Below are 19,367 nucleotides of genomic sequence, written 5' to 3' on the forward strand. Positions count from 1 at the left end.
GAAATGTCACCTATGTATTGATCTGTCATTCTTCAATAGCACGGATAAACGGACAGTCGGATAAAAGGTACCCGTATAAATGGCGCTCCACTGTATATGGCCAGTACAATAGCTCTGATCAAACAGTGTCAATAAATAATCGTATAGTCGTAGCCACTAAATGTTGGTTCTAGCTCACCTATTTTTTCTCCAAAGCTTCAAATTTTGACTGCAAGCCAATTGTTTTGTTTACTAAATTTAATCTATTGTCTGAAACTGTGTGTTCCAAAATTATTCAATTAATGATAAGTATTTAACTATTTAAATACTAAAATTGCTGTGCCAATTTTGGAAGTTTTAATACAATGAAAAAAGTTGGCATGTTTTTTAAATGTTGAATAATATCTTGATAATGCAAAATAATGTAAATTGTTGTAATTGTAAAATAAGGTAATAATGTAAAATGTTTAAATATTTTTTGTGATATTGCAAGTACCTATTTGCAACATTAAGTAAACATCAACCATAATCATTAACCTAACATTAAGTAAAGCTTAATTCATATCAATTAAGGCACAAAACACATGGAAATTACATTTGATAATGATAATAGAAAATGATTACTTGATAATTGAACATTTCTTAAACCTTATTGAATTCTTGCAAGTATGTGAGTACATGATCGTAGAAGTAGAAGTGTATGATCGGCAGAAGGTTACCGATCGGCCTGCAACGGCATTCGGTCTGTTCGGAAAACGAACGAAGCCTTGGGAGTACCCAAGATAAGGCCAAAGTAGACCCATGCACGATCGTTGTTCACCACCGTCAGTGGGCGGCAGTGGAGATCAACCAAATGCCGAGTGGAATGAGTTGCAACGTACATTAAATACGCTATCAAAAGAATGAAAGAATAAAGTAAAAGGCCAAAGAAGCAATTATAACTAAACTTTATACAATTCACAAGCATGTAAAACCAGTTTCGATCGTTCTCGTTTTCTGATAGAACGATTTAATTGTAAAAATATCGTTGACCTGCAGCCGCTTCAGCAGCACTGTAAGTATCACCGAGACCTAGGAAGAGTATCATTTGCAAATCAATTTCAAGTGCACAGCCTTCACCGTCAAACCGGTGTGTAATTGTTGAACATGCCCCCGACACATTGTACCATCGCCTATATCAAGGTTTGTTTTGCCGGGCGATCAACCGTACCAGATACAGCTACATTTTGGGTCATGTGCAAGAATGAAGCGGTTGCAACGGTTTGCAATTGGATTTTGAATGGGCATTTGCAATGAGTGGTGCTTCGAAATGGGTTAAAATTAAGCAAAATGATACATTTTTACTTTAAATGTGTCTTCTTCGTGTCGAGAAAGACTCCCACCGAATTGAACATTGCATTGCGTGAAAGTCGCCAACACTTGCTTACTCAACAATATAAAGCAAAAAGCATATAAAGCTCACCGGTCCGTTGAGGAGTAAAATGTTGTTTTCTCCGACCGTTGAATCACTCGCTTAGTGCAACAAAACCGTCCCATAAAACATTGCTTCTTTACTTTCGCTCTCAATTGGCGTTCCTGATTCGGGGGTTTTCTTCCGCTGTCCAATTTGATCATTCATCGATCATGTAAAGGTGTCTTAAAACGGGGGAGAGATTACCACTCTTGTTATAAAAATAATTACTCCTTTTTTAAGCCTTTTTTTGTCTTCATTGTTTGAGTCGAAATTACAGCAAACTGTGTCAATTAAACCAATAATCTCTCATAAGGAGCGTAAAATTCTGTTTTTCCGCTGCTAACCTGCCTTGCAGGCAGTTATAACGTACGCAGTCAGATTTGTAATTTTAACGGTTGAATGAACTAGTGTTGGGTTTCATGAATCTTTCGTTGAAATTCATTCATATGAATCTTCAGTAATGAGTGATTCGAATCTCGAATCGATTCTTCAAAGATTCATGAGTTTTTAAAGATTCAGATTTCATGAAAGATCTATAAGGATTCATGAAAGAACTCCAAGAATTCATTAATCTTCAAAGAATCATGAATCTATAAGATTTACACAGGATTTCCCACGATTTATTGGTCGGTTCTCATATTTGTTTGGGCTCCGATCGTCCGATTGGATATCAATACAATTGAACCAAAAAAAACTGAGAAACGCCAAAAAATCGTGGGAACACCAAACAAGCTTGGGAATTACCCAAAAAATTATGAGAATCAACCAATAAATCGTGCGAAACCCACGGGATTCATGAATCTATCAAAATATTGTATTTGAGAGATCCCGCCTAACAACATGCCTGTTGTGGGTCCAATCCTTGCATGAATCGTCTCTGGCTAGCAAAACAAACTATCCGACTGCGTGGTACTTGCCAAGAAATCTCAAAGCCTTGTATAGGCTGCCATGATCACGTAGGTTGTTACGCCAAGAAGAAGAATAATGAAATGCTCAAGCTCTATGAATCCTTTGAGATATATGAATCCCTTGAGATCTTTCAAGGGATCCCGTGAATCTTTCGAGATTCATGAATCTTTGGAGATCCTACAATCTTTGGAGATTTATGAATGAAGCTTTAATTTTGATGATTCTTTAAGGTTTATGAGTTTTTGAAATCGAGATTCAGAATCATTGAAACATTTCAAAGGTTCATTGAGATGCATGAATCTGAATCAGATTTACCCAACCCTAGAAAGAACACGCGCGTTTAATCCACAATACTTAAAATGCAAATAATTTAGAGCACACTATTCTAAGGACTTTGAGGATTTTTCCGACAAAAACGTATAATTTTCTTTGAATTTTCAAAACAATAATAAAAATTAAGCAAACAATAATCCTTTATGACAGAACAAACTACCTTGATAATGAAATTAGCATCCACGCCGGGCAATAATGTCTCAGCGTCGACAATTTTTCCTTTTTATTTTATATATTTATCAATACTAGGCAAAAGTTATCCGAATAAAACATAATCGGGTTGGTACTGTCCCTTTTGCCCGCTGGCTAACGTAAATGCGATACTACCCAATATAAACGCTTCGAAAGCTAACGAAACAGCAACGGATTGTAATCATCTGCAGAAACATAGAGCCCTAACTAGGAAACATAGCTCCCCCTCCCACTTAACCCCGTTAATAATCCTAGTCCATTGCGTTAACGACCCTCGCGATCATCGTTCCCCACCCTCGTCTAGCTAAGCTCACACCGATCATTTCCTACCGCCAGCCGCCGCACAACGCCAAAGCAACGTGCAATGCCTTCCCGGCGCACCGGATCCGATTTGCTCTATACGCCACCGATTTCCTGCCCGAGCAGTGACAGCTGTTTTAAAAACTGTTTCGCATTCGTTAGCGTCGAGGCACCGTAAATGATGCGCCGGATGCTGTTGGTGCTCTGCTTCGATTTGATAAAGTCCACCAAATTCTGGTACTCGATGTAGTTACCGCCGCCGACCACAAACACGATGGCGTCCTGGAAGGGGGCCCGATTTTTCGGCACCACATCACTGCCCTTGAGCAGCTTCGGGTCGAGGTAGAGATAGTCGTCCACCTCCGACCCGCCACCGGACCGGCATTCCATCAGCTGTTCGGTGATTTTGGTTACGGGAAGATTCTAAAATAAAAAGGGGATAGTTATCTAGTTTACCTTTAAATAGACAAGATTTTGCTAAACTACGCACATGTCTTTTCACCACCAAGTTCTTCACGCCTTCCATCACGAACGACGACCCCTGCGATACAAGCTTCGAGAACATGGACACCGTCTTCGTGCCACTGCCCTCGTACTGGTTCGAGTTGGTAAGCGTGCTCTTCATGATGCTCCTGCAAGAACAACTTCCCCTTTTAGTAACCGTTGGGAATGATTTTCTCCACCTCCAACAACACTTACTTCCACCGCTGGATGTACGGCAGCGGGGACAGATCACACCCGCACTCCCGCAGCGTCTCCTCGATCCGCTTAAACTCCCCGTCCGACACGTTGCTGCAGATGTAGTAGATGATAAACAGTCGCATCTTGTCCTCGGGCAGCCCAAACTCCGGATCCTTCAGCACCTCACTGAGCGCCCGGTCCAGTGCCTGCTTGGACATGATTTTTTCCTCCAGCTCAAAGAACGAATCCAACCGCCGAGACTTGATGTAGTTCAGGATGGAGGTCGCTATCTTGGTGTGCATGTCGATCAGCCGCTTCTTCTCCAGCAGCTGCGGCAGCGAGTTGACGGCGCTCGTCAGCTTGGCCGTGTTGTCGTTCACCATCGAGAAGGCGGCGTCCGACTCGCCATCGATGCCCATGGTCGTTTTGAGCTTCTTGATTTCCTCCTCCGACGACCGGTACTGCTCCAGCTCCTCCTGTATCGCTTCGGCAACGGTCGGGAAGGGGCTGCCCTTGTGCGTACACCAGAACCGGTCGCGCGAATCCAGATCGCACGCCTTCATCTTTGGCTTGGCCCCGGTCGCCCCGTACTGCTGCTGCTGGTCGGCCGACGGATCTTCCTCCACCACGACCCGGTTCAGGGCGAGCTCGAGCACGTCGTGCGCCAGCGCCTGGTACGTCCAGGTGTGGTGCAGCGGTGTCGCCATATCGATCGTACGATCTAGCAGCACCAACAGCGGGCGCTGAAAGCTGAACGCGCCCGTCTGCGTCGCGTCCATGTGGAATAGATTGTTGCGCGCGTCCCACAGATTTTCGCGCAGCTTCTTTTCCAGCTTGCGGGCGACCATTTCGGCGGCACTGTTCTTCGGGCAGCGTATGATGGGCACCGTGCCGAGCGTTACGAACACCGCGAACAGGCTGTCCACAATGCTGTCCATAATGTTTTCCATCTCGACGTCTTCCGTGTTGGCACGATTAATAGCTACAATGCGATAGAGATCGTTTGTTAGCAAAAGGCAATAGCCAAACACACAGACACACTCCTCACCGTAATACGAAAGAGCATCGCTGTTCTGGTGCTTCAGCACAAACATATCGTCCTCCAGGGTGATGAAGTTCAGGTACTGGTCGTACACCTTGTGAATGTTCGCTACGCATCCCGCCTGCAGTGCGGCCGCGGCCAGATCCTCCAGCCTCTGCCGGGAGATGGGCGCGATAAAGTTCAGATGGTACACGTCGTACAGCCCGTTCTGGAAGTCTTGCGCGATGCGGCCCAGGTTTTCTTCCGTCGCCGCACAGAAGTATATCGCCGGTACGTCCGGTATGGAATCACGGTCGGAATGTAGCTGGCTGAAAAAGGGAAAACACGTCGTTCATGGGAGTGCCGGCTGCGTGCCGCTACGGAGCGTTGTCGCAATATTTACATGTGCAGCGTAATGCCCATTTCCCGGAGCTCGCGAATCGATATGAGCGGGGAAATAATGTCCTGCCCGACACGATCGTATATCAGCAGCTTCCAGACGGGTTCGGCCGATATCGCTTTCGTGATGGGTTGATTGAGATTTAGCATCTGCTTGATAGCATCTAGGAAGGAAAATTGCATCAGTAAGGAGTGGACACAAACCGCGACACAATACTTACTAATTTGACGATCTTTTAGCGTCGCCATCGTTGGTAGAGTTGGAAATTGAGCTGGATTTTTTTTTAGGAAAGGCTAATAAATAAAATTATATTTAGTGGCAAACTGTTCCGTGCCGATACGGATTCGAGTGACGTTGACGATATTTTTTTTTTGTTATTCGTCATCGGCTGACAACTGTCATGGTGCGGCAACGTAAACAAACTGCTGCATGGGCAGAGTGACCAGAAATACCGTTTTATCTGTATTCCTACCGATTTTTATATGCCTATCGATTCACAGATGACCGCCCTAAAACTACCGTATTTTTCCATTATCCTACCGAAAATCACAGATATTTAATTTTTCAGTCGTTTTAGCTTAATCTGTGGCGCTTGGGATGCTGTTTCCAGGATCGCTATCCTCATTTGTTACTTATCGCGCTGATGCACGTTTGTTTGCCTGGTACTTTGAAAAATCCCAAGTGCCACAAATCCACTAAACGACCACTAAACGGCTTCTAAACGACTCAAGCACTCTACCTAAACGGAATATAGAAAGACTTCGTTTAGCAGACGGCAAACGACTCATGCATTCTAAAAATAGCGAAAAAGCTGGTGGCGCTCTATGTTGGTGGGATACCCCAACCAGTTGAGCTTCATCGCTTGGAGGAGAGCTTTCTCATTTCCTCTGTACTGTTGTATGGTTTCGCATTGAAGTTATGCATCGCTAGAACTAGAACGGCGATACGTTTGTTTAAATACTAAACTCCAATGGAAACCACCAGTACTGAAGCAAGTGAGATTTGAGTAATGGTCGTTGGTGTTGATACCCACGTATCTGACCACACGACCATTCATTATAGATTTTTGCTCGGAAAGTTAGAAGGCTATATATAGGTCATGATAAGATGAAACTTGTCGAAACACATTGCAAGAAAAGGATAGCAATATAATAATCAGTTTTAATATGCCATCTATTGATCAAACCAATGAAGCTGTGGAGCTTTCATTTTTTTTCTATGGATATTCAATTTTCCAGTCGTTTAAGCTTAATCTGTGGCGCTTGGGATGGTACATGCGTTTTGAATTCAAAATTGTATCCGTTAAAATTTAATGTTCATAATACGTAGAAAATGTCAGTTGTGGGGGTTCCTAGAGTTGCTCGTCAAAGAAAATCATTTAAATTTGAATTTGAATCTCGCTGTCGACGGTTAAACCCAGTTGAGCTTCATCGCTTGGAGGAGAGCTTTCTCATTTCCTCTGTAGTGTTGTATGGTTTCGCATTAAAGTTATGCATCGCTAGAACTAGAACGGCGATACGATTGTTCAATAACTAAACTCCTACGGAAACCACCAGCGAAGAAGCAAGTGATATTTGAGGTTTTTTTTTTATTGATTTTTATAGAGACTTTGAGCCTTTCGGCTTCATTCGCCTCTAGATATTTGAGGTCGTTGGTATCGATACCCACATATCTGACCACACGACCATAAATATAGATTTATCCGACAATCGCAAAAGTGTTTGCGACAATCGCAGAAGAGTTTGCGACAATCGCAGAAGTTTTTGCAACAATCGCAGAAGTTTTTGCGACAATCGCAGAAGTGTTTGCGACAATCGCAGAAGTTTTTGCGACAATCGCAGAAGTTTTTGCGACAATCGCAAAAGTTTTTGCGACAATCGCTGAAGTTTTTGCGACAATCGCAGAAGAGTTTGCGACAATCGCAAAAGTTTCTGCGACAATCGCAGAAGAGTTTGCGACAATCGCAGAAGTTTTTGCGACAATCGCAGAAGTGTTTGCGACAATCGCAGAAGAGTTTGCGACAATCGCAGCAGTGTTTGCGGCAATCGCAGAAGAGTTTGCGACAGTCGCAGAAGTTTTTGCGACAATCGCAAAAGTGTTTGCGACAATCGCAAAAGTTTTTGCGACAATCGCAGAAGAGTTTGCGACAATCGCAGAAGTTCTTGCGACAATCGCAGAAGTTTTTGTGACAATCGCAGAAGTGTTTGCGACAATCGCAGAAGTTTTTGCGACAATCGCAAAAGTTTTTGCGACAATCGCAGAAGTTTTTGCGACAATCGCTGAAGTTTTTGCGACAATCGCAGAAGAGTTTGCGACAATCGCTGAAGTTTTTGCGACAATCGCAAAAGTGTTTGCGACAATCGCAAAAGTTTTTGCGACAATCGCAGAAGAGTTTGCGACAATCGCAGAAGTTTTTGCGACAATCGCAGAAGTGTTTGCGACAATCGCAGAAGAGTTTGCGACAATCGCAGCAGTGTTTGCGGCAATCGCAGAAGAGTTTGCGACAATCGCTGAAGTTTTTGCGACAATCGCAGAAGAGTTTGCGACAATCGCAAAAGTTTTTGCGACAATCGCAGAAGTGTTTGCGACAATCGCAGAAGTTTTTGCGACAATCGCAGAAGTGTTTGCGACAATCGCAGAAGAGTTTGCGACAATCGCAGCAGTGTTTGCGGCAATCGCAGAAGAGTTTGCGACAGTCGCAGAAGTTTTTGCGACAATCGCAGAAGAGTTTGCGACAATCGCAGAAGTTTTTGCGACAATCGCAAAAGTGTTTGGGACAATCGCAGAAGTTCTTGCGACAATCGCAGAAGTTTTTGCGACAATCGCAGAAGTGTTTGCGACAATCGCAGAAAATTTTGCGACAATCGCAGAAGTGTTTGCGACAATCACAGTAGTTTTTGCGACAATCGCAGAAGTATTTGCGACAATCGCAGAAAAGTTTGCGACAATCGCAGAAGTGTTTGCGACAATCGCAGAAAATTTTGCGACAAAAGTTTTTGCGACAATCGCAAAAGCCGCAAAAGTTTTTGCGACAATCGCAAAAGTCGCAGAAGTTTTTGCGACAATCGCAAAAGTCGCAAAAGTCGTAAAAGTCGCAAAATTTTTGCGACAATCGCAAAAGTCGCAAAAGTTTTTGCGACAATCGCAAAAGTCGCAGAAGTTTTTGCGACAATCGCAAAAGTCGCAAAAGTTTTTGCGACAATCGCAAAAGTCGCAGAAGTTTTTGCGACAATCGCAAAAGTCGCAAAAGTTTTTGCGACAATCGCAAAAGTCACAAAAGTTTTTGCGACAATCGCAAAAGTCGCAGAAGTTTTTGCGACAATCGGAACAGTCGCAAAAGTCGCAGAAGTTTTTGCGACAATCGCAAAAGTCGCAAAAGTTTTTGCGACAATCGGAAAAGTCGCAAAAGTTTTTGCGACAATCGCAAAAGTCGCAAAAGTTTTTGCGACAATCGCAAAAGTCGCAGAAATTGCAAAAGTTTTTGCGACAATCGCAAAAGTCGCAAAAGTTTTTGCGACAATTGCAAAAGTCGCAAAAGTTTTTGCGACAATCGCAAAAGTCGCAAAAGTTTTTGCGACCATCGCAAAAGTCGCAAAAGTTTTTGCGACAATCGCAAAAGTCGCAAAAGTTTTTGCGACAATCGCAAAAGTCGCAAAAGTTTTTGCGACAATCGCAAAAGTCGCAAAAGTTTTTGCGACAATCGCAAAAGTCGCAGAAATCGCAAAAGTTTTTGCGACAATCGCAAAAGTCGCAAAAGTTTTTGCGACAATCGCAAAAGTCGCAAAAGTTTTAGAGACAATCGCAAAAGTCGCAAAAGTTTTTGCGACAATCTCAAAAGTCGCAGAAATCGCAAAAGTTTTTGAGACCATCGCAAAAGTCGCAAAAGTTTTTGCGACAATCGCAAAAGTCGCAAAAGTTTTTGCGACAATCGCAAAAGTCGCAAAAGTTTTTGCGACAATCGCAAAAGACGCAAAAGTTTTTGCGACCATCGCAAAAGTCGCAAAAGTTTTTGCGACAATCGCAAAAGTCGCAAAAGTTTTTGCGACAATCGCAAAAGTCGCAGAAATCACAAAAGTTTTTGCGACAATCGCAAAAAGTCGCAAAAGTTTTTGCGACCATCGCAAAAGTCGCAAAAGTTTTTGCGACAATCGCAAAAGTCGCAAAAGTTTTTGCGACAATCGCAAAAGTCGCAAAAGTTTTTGCGACCATCGCAAAAGTCGCAAAAGTCGCAAAAGTTTTTGCGACAATCGCAAAAGTCGCAGAAGTTTTTGCGACAATCGCAAAAGTCGCAAAAGTTTTTGCGACAATCGCAAAAGTCGCAGAAGTTTTTGCGACAATCGCAAAAGTCGCAAAAGTTTTTGCGACAATCGCAAAAGCCGCAGAAGTTTTTGCGACAATCGCAAAAGTCGCAAAAGTTTTTGCGACAATCGGAAAAGTCGCAAAAGTCGCAGAAGTTTTTGCGACAATCGCAAAAGTCGCAAAAGTTTTTGCGACAATCGCAAAAGTCGCAAAAGTCGCAAAAGTTTTTGCGACCATCGCAAAAGTCGCAAAAGTTTTTGCGACAATCGCAAAAGTCGCAAAAGTTTTTGCGACAATCGCAAAAGTCGCAAAAGTCGCAGAAGTTTTTGCGACAATCGCAAAAGTCGCAGAAGTTTTTGCGACAATCGCAAAAGTCGCAAAAGTTTTTGCGACAATCGCAAAAGTCGCAAAAGTTTTTGCGACAATCGGAAAAGTCGCAAAAGTCGCAAAAGTTTTTGCGACAATCGCAAAAGTCGCAAAAGTTTTTGCGACAATCGCAAAAGTCGCAAAAGTTTTTGCGACAATCGCAAAAGTCGCAGAAGTTTTTGCGACAATCGCAAAAGTCGCAGAAGTTTTTGCGACAATCGCAAAAGTCGCAAAAGTTTTTGCGACAATCGCAAAAGTCGCAAAAGTTTTTGCGACAATCGCAAAAGTCGCAAAAGTCGCAGAAGTTCTTGCGACAATCGCAAAAGTCGCAAAAGTTTTTGCGACAATCGCAAAAGTCGCAAAAGTTTTTGCGACAATCGCAAAAGTCGCAAAAGTTTTTGCGACAATCGCAAAAGTCGCAGAAGTTTTTGCGACAATCGCAAAAGTCGCAAAAGTTTTTGCGACAATCGCAAAAGTCGCAAAAGTTTTTGCGACAATCGCAAAAGTCGCAAAAGTCGCAGAAGTTTTTGCGACAATCGCAAAAGTCGCAAAAGTTTTTGCGACAATCGCAAAAGTCGCAAAAGTTTTTGCGACAATCGCAAAAGTCGCAAAAGTTTTTGCGACAATCGGAAAAGTCGCAAAAGTTTTTGCGACAATCGCAAAAGTCGCAAAAGTCGCAGAAGTTTTTGCGACAATCGCAAAAGTCGCAAAAGGTTTTGCGACAATCGCAAAAGTCGCAAAAGTCGCAGAAGTTTTTGCGACAATCGCAAAAGTCGCAAAAGTTTTTGCGACAATCGCAAAAGTCGCAAAAGTTTTTGCGACAATCGCAAAAGTCGCAAAAGTTTTTGCGACAATCGCAAAAGTCGCAAAAGTTTTTGCGACAATCGCAAAAGTCGCAAAAGTCGCAAAAGTTTTTGCGACAATCGCAAAAGTCGCAGAAGTTTTTGCGACAATCGCAAAAGTCGCAGAAGTTTTTGCGACAATCGCAAAAGTCGCAAAAGTCGCAAAAGTTTTTGCGACAATCGCAAAAGTCGCAAAAGTTTTTGCGACAATCGCAAAAGTCGCAAAAGTCGCAAAAGTTTTTGCGACAATCGCAAAAGTCGCAAAAGTTTTTGCGACAATCGCAAAAGTCGCAAAAGTTTTTGCGACAATCGCAAAAGTCGCAAAAGTTTTTGCGACAATCGCAAAAGTCGCAAAAGTCGCAGAAGTTTTTGCGACCATCGCAAAAGTCGCAAAAGTTTTTGCGACAATCGCAAAAGTCGCAAAAGTTTTTGCGACAATCGCAAAAGTCGCAAAAGTCGCAAAAGTTTTTGCGACAATCGCAAAAGTCGCAAAAGTTTTTGCGACAATCGCAAAAGTCGCAAAAGTTTTTGCGACAATCGGAAAAGTCGCAAAAGTCGCAGAAGTTTTTGCGACAATCGCAAAAGTCTCAAAAGTTTTTACGACAATCGCAAAAGTCGCAAAAGTCGCAGAAGTTTTTGCGACAATCGCAAAAGTCGCAAAAGTTTTTGCGACAATCGCAAAAGTCGCAAAAGTTTTTGCGACAATCGCAAAAGTCGCAAAAGTTTTTGCGACAATCGCAAAAGTCGCAAAAGTCGCAAAAGTTTTTGCGACAATCGCAAAAGTCGCAAAAGTTTTTGCGACAATCGCAAAAGTCGCAAAAGTTTTTGCGACAATCGCAAAAGTCGCAAAAGTTTTTGCGACAATCGCAAAAGTCGCAAAAGTTTTTGCGACAATCGCAAAAGTCGCAAAAGTCGCAAAAGTTTTTGCGACAATCGCAAAAGTCGCAGAAGTTTTTGCGACAATCGCAAAAGTCGCAAAAGTTTTTGCGACAATCGCAAAAGTCGCAAAAGTCGCAAAAGTTTTTGCGACAATCGCAAAAGTCGCAAAAGTTTTTGCGACAATCGCAAAAGTCGCAAAAGTCGCAAAAGTTTTTGCGACAATCGCAAAAGTCGCAAAAGTTTTTGCGACAATCGCAAAAGTCGCAAAAGTTTTTGCGACAATCGCAAAAGTCGCAAAAGTTTTTGCGACAATCGGAAAAGTCGCAAAAGTCGCAGAAGTTTTTGCGACAATCGCAAAAGTCGCAAAAGTTTTTGCGACAATCGCAAAAGTCGCAAAAGTCGCAGAAGTTTTTGCGACCATCGCAAAAGTCGCAAAAGTTTTTGCGACAATCGCAAAAGTCGCAAAAGTCGCTGAAGTTTTTGCGACCATCGCAAAAGTCGCAAAAGTTTTTGCGACAATCGCAAAAGTCGCAAAAGTCGCAAAAGTTTTTGCGACAATCGCAAAAGTCGCAAAAGTTTTTGCGACAATCGCAAAAGTCGCAAAAGTTTTTGCGACAATCGCAAAAGTCGCAAAAGTTTTTGCGACAATCGCAAAAGTCGCAAAAGTTTTTGCGACAATCGGAAAAGTCGCAAAAGTCGCAGAAGTTTTTGCGACAATCGCAAAAGTCGCAAAAGTTTTTGCGACAATCGCAAAAGTCGCAAAAGTTTTTGCGACAATCGCAAAAGTCGCAAAAGTTTTTGCGACAATCGCAAAAGTCGCAAAAGTTTTTGCGACAATCGCAAAAGTCGCAAAAGTCGCAAAAGTTTTTGCGACAATCGCAAAAGTCGCAAAAGTTTTTGCGACAATCGCAAAAGTCGCAAAAGTCGCAAAAGTTTTTGCGACCATCGCAAAAGTCGCAAAAGTTTTTGCGACAATCGCAAAAGTCGCAAAAGTTTTTGCGACAATCGCAAAAGTCGCAAAAGTTTTTGCGACAATCGGAAAAGTCGCAAAAGTTTTTGCGACAATCGCAAAAGTCGCAGAAGTTTTTGCGACAATCGCAAAAGTCGCAGAAATTGCAAAAGTTTTTGCGACAATCGCAAAAGTCGCAAAAGTTTTTGCGACAATTGCAAAAGTCGCAAAAGTTTTTGCGACAATCGCAAAAGTCGCAAAAGTTTTTGCGACCATCGCAAAAGTCGCAAAAGTTTTTGCGACAATCGCAAAAGTCGCAAAAGTTTTTGCGACAATCGCAAAAGTCGCAGAAGTTTTTGCGACAATCGCAAAAGTCGCAAAAGTTTTTGCGACAATCGCAAAAGTCGCAAAAGTCGCAAAAGTTTTTGCGACAATCGCAAAAGTCGCAAAAGTTTTTGCGACAATCGGAAAAGTCGCAAAAGTTTTTGCGACAATCGCAAAAGTCGCAAAAGTTTTTGCGACAATCGCAAAAGTCGCAAAAGTCGCAAAAGTTTTTGCGACAATCGCAAAAGTCGCAAAAGTTTTTGCGACAATCGCAAAAGTCGCAAAAGTCGCAGAAGTTTTTGCGACAATCGCAAAAGTCGCAAAAGTTTTTGCGACAATCGCAAAAGTCGCAAAAGTCGCAGAAGTTTTTGCGACCATCGCAAAAGTCGCAAAAGTTTTTGCGACAATCGCAAAAGTCGCAAAAGTCGCAAAAGTTTTTGCGACAATCGCAAAAGTCGCAAAAGTTTTTGCGACAATCGCAAAAGTCGCAAAAGTCGCAAAAGTTTTTGCGACAATCGCAAAAGTCGCAAAAGTTTTTGCGACAATCGCAAAAGTCGCAAAAGTTTTTGCGACAATCGCAAAAGTCGCAAAAGTTTTTGCGACAATCGCAAAAGTCGCAAAAGTCGCAGAAGTTTTTGCGACAATCGCAAAAGTCGCAAAAGTTTTTGCGACAATCGCAAAAGTCGCAAAAGTTTTTGCGACAATCGCAAAAGTCGCAAAAGTTTTTGCGACAATCGCAAAAGTCGCAAAAGTCGCAAAAGTTTTTGCGACCATCGCAAAAGTCGCAAAAGTTTTTGGGACAATCGCAAAAGTCGCAAAAGTTTTTGCGACAATCGCAAAAGTCGCAAAAGGTTCAAAAGTTTTTGCGACCATCGCAAAAGTCGCAAAAGTTTTTGCGACAATCGCAAAAGTCGCAAAAGTTTTTGCGACAATCGCAAAAGTCGCAAAAGTTTTTGCGACCATCGCAAAAGTCGCAAAAGTTTTTGCGACAATCGCAAAAGTCGCAAAAGTCGCAAAAGTTTTTGCGACAATCGCAAAAGTCGCAAAAGTTTTTGCGACAATCGCAAAAGTCGCAAAAGTTTTTGCGACAATCGCAAAAGTCGCAAAAGTCGCAGAAGTTTTTGCGACAATCGCAAAAAGTCGCAAAAGTTTTTGCGACAATCGCAAAAGTCGCAAAAGTTTTTGCGACAATCGCAAAAGTCGCAAAAGTTTTTGCGACAATCGGAAAAGTCGCAAAAGTCGCAGAAGTTTTTGCGACAATCGCAAAAGTCGCAAAAGTTTTTGCGACAATCGCAAAAGTCGCAAAAGTTTTTGCGACAATCGCAAAAGTCGCAGAAGTTTTTGCGACAATCGCAAAAGTCGCAGAAGTTTTTGCGACAATCGGAACAGTCGCAAAAGTCGCAGAAGTTTTTGCGACAATCGCAAAAGTCGCAAAAGTTTTTGCGACAATCGCAAAAGTCGCAAAAGTCGCAAAAGTTTTTGCGACAATCGCAAAAGTCGCAGAAGTTTTTGCGACAATCGCAAAAGTCGCAAAAGTTTTTGCGACAATCGGAAAAGTCGCAAAAGTTTTTGCGACAATCGCAAAAGTCGCAGAAGTTTTTGCGACAATCGGAAAAGTCGCAAAAGTTTTTGCGACAATCGCAAAAGTCACAAAAGTCGCAAAAGTTTTTGCGACAATCGCAAAAGTCGCAGAAGTTTTTGCGACAATCGCAAAAGTCGCAAAAGTTTTTGCGACAATCGCAAAAGTCGCAAAAGTCGCAAAAGTTTTTGCGACAATCGCAAAAGTCGCAAAAGTTTTTGCGACAATCGGAAAAGTCGCAAAAGTTTTTGCGACAATCGCAAAAGTCGCAAAAGTTTTTGCGACAATCGCAAAAGTCGCAAAAGTCGCAAAAGTTTTTGCGACAATCGCAAAAGTCGCAAAAGTTTTTGCGACAATCGCAAAAGTCGCAAAAGTTTTTGCGACAATCGGAAAAGTCGCAAAAGTCGCAGAAGTTTTTGCGACAATCGCAAAAGTCGCAAAAGTTTTTGCGACAATCGCAAAAGTCGCAAAAGTCGCAGAAGTTTTTGCGACCATCGAAAAAGTCGCAAAAGTTTTTGCGACAATCGCAAAAGTCGCAGAAGTTTTTGCGACAATCGCAAAAGTCGCAAAAGTTTTTGCGACAATCGCAAAAGTCGCAAAAGTCGCAAAAGTTTTTGCGACAATCGCAAAAGTCGCAAAAGTTTTTGCGACAATCGCAAAAGTCGCAAAAGTTTTTGCGACAATCGGAAAAGTCGCAAAAGTCGCAGAAGTTTTTGCGACAATCGCAAAAGTCGCAAAAGATTTTGCGACAATCGCAAAAGTCGCAAAAGTCGCAGAAGTTTTTGCGACAATCGCAAAAGTCGCAAAAGTTTTTGCGACAATCGCAAAAGTCGCAAAAGTTTTTGCGACAATCGCAAAAGTCGCAAAAGTTTTTGCGACAATCGCAAAAGTCGCAAAAGTCGCAAAAGTTTTTGCGACCATCGCAAAAGTCGCAAAAGTTTTTGCGACAATCGCAAAAGTCGCAAAAGTTTTTGCGACAATCGCAAAAGTCGCAAAATTCGCAAAAGTTTTTGCGACCATCGCAAAAGTCGCAAAAGTTTTTGCGACAATCGCAAAAGTCGCAAAAGTTTTTGCGACAATCGCAAAAGTCGCAAAAGTTTTTGCGACCATCGCAAAAGTCGCAAAAGTTTTTGCGACAATCGCAAAAGTCGCAAAAGTCGCAAAAGTTTTTGCGACAATCGCAAAAGTCGCAAAAGTTTTTGCGACAATCGCAAAAGTCGCAAAAGTTTTTGCGACAATCGGAAAAGTCGCAAAAGTTTTTGCGACAATCGCAAAAGTCGCAAAAGTTTTTGCGACAATCGGAAAAGTCGCAAAAGTCGCAGAAGTTTTTGCGACAATCGCAAAAGTCGCAAAAGTTTTTGCGACAATCGCAAAAGTCGCAAAAGTTTTTGCGACAATCGCAAAAGTCGCAGAAGTTTTTGCGACAATCGCAAAAGTCGCAGAAGTTTTTGCGACAATCGCAAAAGTCGCAAAAGTTTTTGCGACAATCGGAAAAGTCGCAAAAGTCGCAGAAGTTTTTGCGACAATCGCAAAAGTCGCAAAAGATTTTGCGACAATCGCAAAAGTCGCAGAAGTTTTTGCGACAATCGCAAAAGTCGCAAAAGTTTTTGCGACAATCGCAAAAGTCGCAAAAGTTTTTGCGACAATCGCAAAAGTCGCAAAAGTTTTTGCGACAATCGGAAAAGTCGCAAAAGTCGCAGAAGTTTTTGCGACAATCGCAAAAGTCGCAAAAGTTTTTGCGACAATCGCAAAAGTCGCAAAAGTTTTTGCGACAATCGCAAAAGTCGCAGAAGTTTTTGCGACAATCGCAAAAGTCGCAGAAGTTTTTGCGACAATCGCAAAAGTCGCAAAAGTTTTTGCGACAATCGCAAAAGTCGCAAAAGTTTTTGCGACAATCGCAAAAGTCGCAAAAGTCGCAAAAGTTTTTGCGACAATCGCAAAAGTCGCAGAAGTTTTTGCGACAATCGGAAAAGTCGCAAAAGTCGCAAAAGTTTTTGCGACAATCGCAAAAGTCGCAAAAGTTTTTGCGACAATCGCAAAAGTCGCAAAAGTTTTTGCGACAATCGGAAAAGTCGCAAAAGTCGCAGAAGTTTTTGCGACAATCGCAAAAGTCGCAAAAGTTTTTGCGACAATCGCAAAAGTCGCAAAAGTCGCAGAAGTTTTTGCGACAATCGCAAAAGTCGCAAAAGTTTTTGCGACAATCGCAAAAGTCGCAAAAGTTTTTGCGACAATCGCAAAAGTCGCAAAAGTTTTTGCGACAATCGCAAAAGTCGCAAAAGTCGCAAAAGTTTTTGCGACCATCGCAAAAGTCGCAAAAGTTTTTGCGACAATCGCAAAAGTCGCAAAAGTCGCAAAAGTTTTTGCGACCATCTCAAAAGTCGCAAAAGTTTTTGCGACAATCGCAAAAGTCGCAAAAGTTTTTGCGACAATCGGAAAAGTCGCAAAAGTCGCAAAAGTTTTTGCGACAATCGCAAAAGTCGCAAAAGTTTTTGCGACAATCGCAAAAGTCGCAGAAGTTTTTGCGACAATCGCAAAAGTCGCAGAAGTTTTTGCGACAATCGCAAAAGTCGCAAAAGTTTTTGCGACAATCGCAAAAGTCGCAAAAGTTTTTGCGACAATCGCAAAAGTCGCAAAAGTCGCAGAAGTTTTTGCGACAATCGCAAAAGTCGCAAAAGTTTTTGCGACAATCGCAAAAGTCGCAAAAGTCGCAAAAGTTTTTGCGACAATCGCAAAAGTCGCAAAAGTTTTTGCGACAATCGCAAAAGTCGCAAAAGTTTTTGCGACCATCACAAAATTCGCAAAAGTTTTTGCGACAATCGCAAAAGTCGCAAAAGTTTTTGCGACAATCGCAAAAGTCGCAAAAGTTTTTGCGACAATCGCAAAAGTCGCAAAAGTTTTTGCGACAATCGCAAAAGTCGCAAAAGTTTTTGCGACAATCGCAAAAGTCGCAAAAGTTTTTGCGACAATCGCAAAAGTCGCAAAAGTCGCAAAAGTTTTTGCGACAATCGCAAAAGTCGCAAAAGTTTTTGCGACAATCGCAAAAGTCGCAAAAGTCGCAGAAGTTTTTGCGACAATCGCAAAAGTCGCAAAAGTTTTTGCGACAATCGCAAAAGTCGCAAAAGTTTTTGCGACAATCGCAAAAGTCGCAGAAGTTTTTGCGACAATCGCAACAGTCGCAAAAGTTTTTGCGACAATCGGAAAAGTCGCAAAAGTCGCAGAAGTTTTTGCGACAATCGCAAAAGTCGCAAAAGTTTTTGCGACAATCGCAAAAGTCGCAAAAGTCGCAGAAGTTTTTGCGACAATCGCAAAAGTCGCAGAAGTTTTTGCGACAATCGCAAAAGTCGCAAAAGTTTTTGCGACAATCGCAAAAGTCGCAAAAGTCGCAGAAGTTTTTGCGACAATCGCAAAAGTCGCAAAAGTTTTTGCGACAATCGCAAAAGTCGCAAAAGTCGCAAAAGTTTTTGCGACAATCGCAAAAGTCGCAAAAGTTTTTGCGACAATCGCAAAAGTCGCAAAAGTTTTTGCGACAATCGCAAAAGTCGCAAAAGTCGCAAAAGTTTTTGCGACAATCGCAAAAGTCGCATAAGTCGCAGAAGTTTTTGCGACAATCGCAAAAGTCGCAAAAGTTTTTGCGACAATCGCAAAAGTCGCAAAAGTTTTTGCGACAATCGCAAAAGTCGCAAAAGTTTTTGCGACAATCGCAAAAGTCGCAGAAGTTTTTGCGACAATCGCAAAAGTCGCAGAAGTTTTTGCGACAATCGCAAAAGTCGCAAAAGTTTTTGCGACAATCGCAAAAGTCGCAAAAGTTTTTGCGACAATCGCAAAAGTCGCAAAAGTTTTTGCGACAATCGCAAAAGTCGCAAAAGTTTTTGCGACAATCGCAAAAGTCGCAGAAGTTTTTGCGACAATCGCAAAAGTCGCAAAAGTTTTTGCGACAATCGCAAAAGTCGCAAAAGTTTTTGCGACAATCGCAAAAGTCGCAGAAGTTTTTGCGACAATCGCAAAAGTCGCAAAAGTTTTTGCGACAATCGCAAAAGTCGCAGAAGTTTTTACGACAATCGCAAAAGTCGCAAAAGTTTTTGCGACAATCGCAAAAGTCGCAAAAGTTTTTGCGACAATCGCAAAAGTCGCAAAAGTCGCAAAAGTTTTTGCGACAATCGCAAAAGTCGCAGAAGTTTTTGCGACAATTGCAAGTTTTTGCGAAAATCGCAAAAGTCGCAAAAGTCGCAAAAGTTTTTGCGACAATCGCAAAAGTCGCAAAAGTTTTTGCGACAATCGCAAAAGTCGCAGAAGTTTTTGCGACAATCGCAAAAGTCGCAGAAGTTTTTGCGACAATCGCAAAAGTCGCAAAAGTTTTTGCGACAATCGCAAAAGTCGCAAAAGTCGCAAAAGTTTTTGCGACAATCGCAAAAGTCGCAGAAGTTTTTGCGACAATCGCAAAAGTCGCAAAAGTTTTTGCGACAATCGCAAAAGTCGCAAAAGTCGCAAAAGTTTTTGCGACAATCGCAAAAGTCGCAAAAGTTTTTGCGACAATCGCAAAAGTCGCAGAAGTTTTTGCGACAATCGCAAAAGTCGCAAAAGTTTTTGCGACAATCGCAAAAGTTGCAAAAGTCGCAAAAGTTTTTGCGACAATCGCAAAAGTCGCAAAAGTCGCAGAAGTTTTTGCGACAATCGCAAAAGTCGCAAAAGTTTTTGCGACAATCGCAAAAGTCGCAAAAGTTTTTGCGACAATCGCAAAAGTCGCAAAAGTCGCAAAAGTTTTTGCGACAATCGGAAAAGTCGCAGAAGTTTTTGCGACAATCGCAAAAGTCGCAAAAGTTTTTGCGACAATCGCAAAAGTCGCAAAAGTTTTTGCGACAAT

At 42.1% G+C, this 19,367-nt stretch overlaps 1 protein-coding gene across 1 annotated transcript; it reads right to left on the reverse strand.

Annotated features, from left to right (window-relative positions):
- Window positions 1-2,842: 2,842 nt before the first annotated feature.
- LOC120958161 (protein sly1 homolog) lies at window positions 2,843-5,647 on the reverse strand. Its single transcript, XM_040380757.2, has 6 exons — window positions 5,489-5,647; window positions 5,272-5,431; window positions 4,896-5,197; window positions 3,866-4,829; window positions 3,657-3,798; window positions 2,843-3,589 (listed from the first exon to the last, which is right to left on the reverse strand). Exons 1-6 carry the CDS (start codon window positions 5,514-5,516, stop codon window positions 3,263-3,265), a joined length of 1,923 nt encoding a protein of 640 aa, XP_040236691.2. The 5' UTR covers window positions 5,517-5,647; the 3' UTR covers window positions 2,843-3,262.
- Window positions 5,648-19,367: the final 13,720 nt, after the last annotated feature.

The sequence above is a fragment of the Anopheles coluzzii genome, chromosome 3 (genome assembly GCF_943734685.1).
Source record: "Anopheles coluzzii chromosome 3, AcolN3, whole genome shotgun sequence".
Lineage (NCBI taxonomy): Eukaryota > Metazoa > Arthropoda > Insecta > Diptera > Culicidae > Anopheles > Anopheles coluzzii.

Coding starts and splice junctions, on each gene's coding strand:
- LOC120958161 (XM_040380757.2), bottom strand. CDS start 5,516: ATGGCGACGCTAAAAGATCGTCAAATTA. Junction 5,432..5,488: donor GCTAAAAGATCGTCAAATTA/GTAAGTATTGTG, acceptor TTTCCTTCCTAG/ATGCTATCAAGCAGATGCTA. Junction 4,830..4,895: donor CGATGCTCTTTCGTATTACG/GTGAGGAGTGTG, acceptor ATCGCATTGTAG/CTATTAATCGTGCCAACACG.